At 34.6% G+C, this 6,660-nt stretch overlaps 1 protein-coding gene across 6 annotated transcripts in view; it reads right to left on the reverse strand.

Annotated features, from left to right (window-relative positions):
* Positions 1-4,755, reverse strand: part of PIK3C2G (phosphatidylinositol-4-phosphate 3-kinase catalytic subunit type 2 gamma) — a gene marked incomplete at its 5' end in the record, with an annotated part of 317,069 nt that extends 312,314 nt beyond the window's left edge. For 5 of the 6 annotated variants that reach the window (XM_082636498.1, XM_082636497.1, XM_082636496.1 and 2 more), the window contains one exon: positions 4,090-4,755. In XM_082636498.1, coding sequence (XP_082492624.1) covers positions 4,090-4,755 — 666 coding nt within the window. Of the gene's footprint in view, positions 1-4,083 lie in introns of all 6 variants that reach the window. The other variant, XM_082636495.1, reaches the window with a different exon arrangement.
* Positions 4,756-6,660: the final 1,905 nt, after the last annotated feature.

The following is a 6,660-nucleotide window of genomic DNA, read 5'->3' on the forward strand; positions in this document are numbered from 1 at the left end:
ATCTTTTTTAGTTACCTATTAGTAGTATTCTATTGCATGAATATTCCATAGTTTGTTTATCCATCTTCCTGTTGATAAACAGTTGTATTGTGTGTAGGTTTGGGGTATTGTAAAGAAAACTATTAATTTTCATATACAAGTGTGGTTTGGACATGTGCTTCACTTCTTGTGACTAAATCCATAAACGGCTCAGTTAAATAATTTTGCTTTATGTATTTTGGAGCCACTATTAGGTATATCTACATTTAAATTTATTATGTCTTCCTGCTTGACGGTTTTATTATTATGAAATGACCCTTTTCTTTCTCTAATAATACCCTGCGGGCTTCCCTGGTGGCGCAGTGGTTGAGAGTCTGCCTGCCAATGCAGGGGAGACGGGTTTGTGCCCCAGTCCAGGAAGATCCCACGTGCCGTGGAGTGGCTGGGCCTGTGAGCCATGGCCACTGAGCCTGTGCGTCCGGAGCCTGTGCTCCGCAACTGGAGAGGCCACAACAGTGAGAGGCCCGCATATCGCAATAATAATAATAATAATAATGATAATACCCTGAGTTAAGCTTCATTTTCTGATATTAATAACCACACACAGCTTTGTTTTGTTGGTTGAATGCTAAGTATATTTATTTTTTTAAACTTTCAACCTATCTGTGCCTTAGTTTTTCAAATTTGACTCTTGTAAAAAGTAAGGCCTTTCTTTTCTATCTAGTTTGTCAATTTCTCCCTTTTATTTGGAATATGTTTAGTATATTTATGGGTATTGTTAGATTTAAGACTGCCATGTTCATATGTACTTCTAGTTGTTTCTTCTGTTTTATTTTGTTCTTCTATTTCTCCTTCCCTGATTTTTGCAGTTTGATTTTTGTATCCCGTTTCATTTAATTTCTCTGTTGGATTTTTAGTTTTTCTTCTTTGTACTATATTTTTAGTGATTATACTAGCTTAGAACTTACAATATGCATCGTAAATATTTCACAGTTTACTTAGAGTTAATATTGTGCCACTGCATTTAAAATGTAAGAATTTCCAATAGCAGATAACATTTACCCTCCCTTCATCTTTTATTCTCCTGTTGTCTTTTATCTTTTGTTTACATATACAACAACTCTGACAATGAAATGCTGTTTTTCTGCTTTAAACAGTCAGCTGTCTTTCAAAAAATTAAGTAGTTTTTCATATTTACTAACATATTTACCATTTTTGCTGCTCTTTTTTCCTTTCTATATTCCACCTGGTATCATTTTCTTTGCATCTGAAGACTGACTTCAGTATTTTTTGTGTGCATGTGAGCTGACTGATTTCTCTCAACATTTGTTTATATGATAATATATTTATTTAAAATTTTCAAGCATTTACTCAATCAGTTATAGAAGTATAGATTCTTTTCTTTTTTTATAGAGATTTAAAAATGCTATTCCACTGTCATCTGGCTTCCATCGTTTCTGATGAGATAATGCTTTAATTCAGATTGTTGTTCCACTGCATGAAATTTTTTTCCCCCTCTCTGCCACTTTTTATGTTCTTCTTTTCAACTTTGGTCTTCATATGTTTGAGTATAACATGTCTACATGTGGTTGTCTTTGCATTTATTCTGTTTGGGATTTATTGAGTTTCTTAAATCTGTAATTTGATATTTTATACCAGAATTGGAGAAAATTTCAGAGCATTATTTTTTCAAATGAATTTTTCTCTCCTTCCTCTCCTGCTAGCGTTCCAAAATTATCCATGTATTAGGCTCTTTATCTCCTAAGTTTCTTTGTCTCTGCTCACTTTTATATAATTCTTTTATTTTCTCTTCTTCAGTTTGGGTAATTTCTATTCTTTTTCTTTTTTTTCTCTCCTTTTTAAATAAACTTATTTATTTTATTTATATTTATTTTTGGCTGCATTGGGTCTTCATTGCTGAGTACGGGCTTTCTCTAGTTGCGGCGAGCAGGGGCTACTCTTCATTGCAGCGTGCAGGCTTCTCGTTGCACTGGCTTCTCTTGTTGTGGAGCACAGGCTCTAGGTGCACAGGCTTCAGTAGTTCTGGCGCATGGGCTCAGTAGTTGTGGCACATGGGTTTAGTTGTTCCGTGGCATGTGGGATCTTTCCAGACCAGGGCTTGAACCCTTGTCCCCTGCATCGGCAGGCGGACTCTCAACCACTGCGCCACCAGGGAAGCCCTCTTATATCTGTTTTTAAGCACACCCAGTGGCTTTTTAACTACAGATACTATATTTATATTACTAAATTTTCCATTAGTCTTTGTTTTTTCATAGTTTCTAATTTCCTTCTGAGATTCCTCATTTGTCTACTCATTATGCTCATCTTTACTTCATCTTCTTGAACATCCTTTTAATAATCTCCTTAAAGTCCCTATCTGTTAATTCCAACATCTGTTCTATCACAGAATCTCTATTGACTGGGTTATTTTCTTGATTATGGTTCAGAATTCCCTGTTCTTTAAGCATCTGTGCATTTGTTATTAAATGTTGGATATTGTAGGTGACACATTAGGAATTGTTTTTACAAAGTGTGCAATTTTTCTCTGGCAGGCAGGCAGTTAAGATCGTTTTGGCCTTGTCAGCCTCTATTTTATTTTTTGTGGGGCCACATGTAAGTTAATAGGTAGAGCATTTACTTTAGAGCACGATTTTTACTCGTAAGAGATAGCTTTGTGTGATCTCAAATGAATGCCTGAAGTTCTCAGCTCAGTGTCTTCTCTTGCTGGGTCAGAACTTTGGCACTGCATAACTTCTACTTGTGTGTGGTGAACACAACCTCTTGGCCAACAACCTGTAGTAAATCTCACATAGACTCCTGACCCCCATGCATTGTATAGTTCCTTCTGTGCTCTGCCCTACAAATTACAGCTTCCTTTGCAGCCTGGAACTACAGTCTCTGCCTCCTCAGTTTAGTGGTACTGCTGCTCAAATTGGGCTCCACTAGTCTGCCTAGCAGCAGGAAAGAGCCCTGAAGACACTAGGATGATCATAACAGCACTTTGGTGTTTCCCTTCTCTTAAGGATTGATGTCTATACTGGCTGTTGTTCAATCCTGAAATCAGTTGCTTCATATATTTTGTCTAATTTCATAGTTGTTTTCGGTGGTAGGGGAAAGTTTAGTACTTGTTACATTGTCATGATCAGAAGTAAAGGTTCCTAAGATTCGTGCACTTTTAATACAGATCATTTGAGGTATTACCTCTTCTGCAAGTGCCTCAGACACAATTAGTTGTTTCTTCTCTTATGAACTCATCCTCTCTATTATTTTACTGTGTTGCCATTATTGGTTTGCAGGTTAATTTAAGCAATATGCTATTGCTGAAATCAGGTATTATGCGTTTTCTTCTTTGCATTTGTTATGCCTAATCATATATACTTTAAGAATATGATAAATAGTTGTTGAATAAATGAAAAATCCTCTTGTCTAAACCTGTAAATTACAGCTGAAATAATGTTTCATCATTTTACTGTTTAATTCTGGTTTCACTTGTGTCTAGACTCCGTATAAGCAGAGAAATGTTCAAATATTATACAAGAACCTCTGTGGTTACTAAATGACTGGAAAACTACTAATGAAACCATCAGGATGAATTGCACAATGATTACTTAATTTCCTACTGTTGGAATGTTCCCAAAAGAAGTTGCCTGCCAACAGTATAATTTAGTAGCCTCTGAGTAAAAGGACATTTTTCCTGCCAATAATGATATGAAGTTTTAATTCATGGTAATATAACTCAAAATATAAATGTAATGAAATGTATGTATGTTTCTGTGTGTGCATAATGACACAATAAGAATAGAAAATACTATCATTTAAACCTCCAACTATGATATTTTTATCTAATAAAATGTAAATACTATAACATTTTATTTAGTTTTGATGAAACCAGAACTTTAAAAATATTATAAAAATTTTCTCTTTCTTTAGAAAAAATCATTAATTCAGGAACACAGAATTTGTGAATAAGTTTTTTTTCCCCAGAAGTATTGATAATATTAATACATTCCCCTAATTAAGATTAGTTACTCTCATTACCAAATTAACGCAGCACATTATTGAATGATTCTTTCAGATTCGTATTTTTAGGTTGACATATATGACACATACCTCTTTGTTCTTTGGCCATGTACTTTCCCAGGTCCTGGGTAGAAAAGAACCTTTAAAGAGCATCAGAGATGGTTCCACAATGTTCATATTTCTAGTGCTTTTATTTTCTTCTTTTAGCATCAAGTCAGTTGAGAAAGATGGATATATAGGAGGAATACTACATTCAAATCCTATATGGTAGTTATCCAGTTCACTCCGTGAATTAATTTCATCCACACTAGTGGATGATGGAGGTAAAATATTGAATCCGTAATCATCAGCACCATGGTATTTTCCTATGGGGTTTCCCCCAAAGCTTTCTTTATTTATGTTTTGAGGATTTGGTAGCACGGAATGCCTAAAACCAATTACTCCTGTTTTATTAACTTGGTGACAGGAGAGTTCTGTGCTTTTAGAAGTGAATTCATTCAAGGATATTTGGTGTGCTTCATCTAATGAATGCCTTTTTGAGTCCCAGTGTGGTGCACTGGGCACAAAAATGGTGTTTTCTTCAATTTCTTTCTGATAGAGTGGGATTGTATTACTGATCTCATCTACTACATGATCAAAACCCAGACCGGTGTGGCTAGGAAAAAGAGGTTGATTTACAGAGTGAAATTCTTGGTGCTTTTGCTGCTTTTCATGTGATTCACTGGGATTTAGATCTGTTTTCCAACAATATGCCATTCTTTATTTTATGTAACTGAAAGGGTTGACTCTGCTCCAAATATCTCCTAGATGATATTATAAAAGATGATAGGAATTTTCCTAGACAAAGCATACAAGGAAACAAAAAATTTTAATTAGAAATAAAAGAGCTTGCAAGAAAAAAATATGTTGAGTAAATACAAACAATTGTTTTGAAGTTTCTCCTTAGCAAATGAAATAATTCCATGAGTAATATAAAACTCCATCAGGGCTCACAATATTAAAGTCCGAGGGGGAGTATTGACTTCAGAGACATTCATGAAACTCCTGTGATAGAAAAATAAGTTCACTCCAGTTATGACAGGAGTTTCATGAATCAATCCAAAGACAATATTCCCCTTTGGACTTCTTTTCCTACTGAAAATCCACTTGCCGACAGCAGCATTATCTCCCTCAGTATTCAGTCATCTATCAGCATGCTAGTATACTAAAGTCTTTTTATTATCTTAAAAGTCTCTCCATGATCAGCAGTTATTCCATCCCTAGATACAGTCTTAACTTCTTTCTCCTCTCCATAACCAATCATCTTATAGGTTGGCTAGATCCGTTCATCTCTTCCCCAAAACTTCTTTAAATAATTGCAAACTTCTTTCATCATTTCTCCAGAACAACTTTCATTAAGTTTACTAATGAGTAAATTCAACTAATGTTTATCAGTCTCTATTTTATCTCTCTGCAAAATTTGAGTCCGTTCATTCACTATCCTTCTTATTTTAAAATTTCTTGCTGTGTCCTACTTTGGCTCTCTGTGACACTGTACTCTCTGAGTTCTTTGTTAGCTCCTTCTCAAGACTCCTTTGTCTATTACTCATTTTCTACCTGACCCTTGTCAGAGCTTCTTTTCTTCTCAATTATTCTCTTCTTGTAAGTTATTTCATACCTCCTGCGGTTTAAATTACCATCTATATGCCAATGACTCCAAACGACACGATTCTTATTATCTGCTCAGTGTCTCCACTTTGAATTTTTTTTTAACCTCTAAGAGAAAGTCCAAAACCTAAATCAAAATTCACCCAAGAACCTGCTCCTATCCTAGTGTCCTCTGTGACAGAAAATAACCCAGCCATTCACTCAGTTGTTCAGCTCAGACACCAGGGTTTTATCTTTGAATCTTCCCACACCTTTATTCTTCTACCTCCAATAAATCACAAGTTCCTGTAGGAAGTCTTTCTTCCTTTCTCTGTCTACCATTGCCACAATCCTAGTCTATAGTTTTCATCTTCTCACCTGCAATGTTGCATTGTCTCTGAAACTGCTTCTACATTTTCTGCAATTCATTCTTGTGTCCTGTAGTCCATTTTTTAATACTATAGTGTTATATTTAAGAGACTGACCGTGTATCTCTCCTGGATATAGCTTTTCAGTGGTTTCTGACTGCCTCAGATAATACGTATAGATGTTACATATGTAAGATTTCACTTTCCCATTAGATCATTAGGCCATGTTAGTCTTTCTCACTTATAACTCAGTACATAGTACTTTGCTTTACTCAGACTAGTTACTCATTTATATTTATTGATCAAGTGATTTAATAAATTAGAAAAATTAAAATAGAATTACAAGAAAATAAAATTGAAAAGTATTTATGTCATTTTATGGAGTTAGTAATTCACTTAAAATTGTATGTATGTCTGTTAAAGACAAAAACATTTTAAAGGATAGTTATGATAATTGTTACCTATCAAATATTGTTTTCTATCAATGTGTTTTGCAATGGCAATTCATTTTCATTATATTGGCACCAAAAATTTACTTAAAACTCATGATCACCTGAGAAATAAATGAATTAGATTTATTATACTTCACTCAGGAAATTGAACTGATAGGTCTGAGAAAGATTTTCAAGAGATGTAAATAAAATGTGTATAGAAGGAAATATAGCAG

Source organism: Mesoplodon mirus (assembly GCF_964341445.2).
Source record: "Mesoplodon mirus genome assembly, chromosome: 11".
NCBI lineage: Eukaryota > Metazoa > Chordata > Mammalia > Artiodactyla > Ziphiidae > Mesoplodon > Mesoplodon mirus.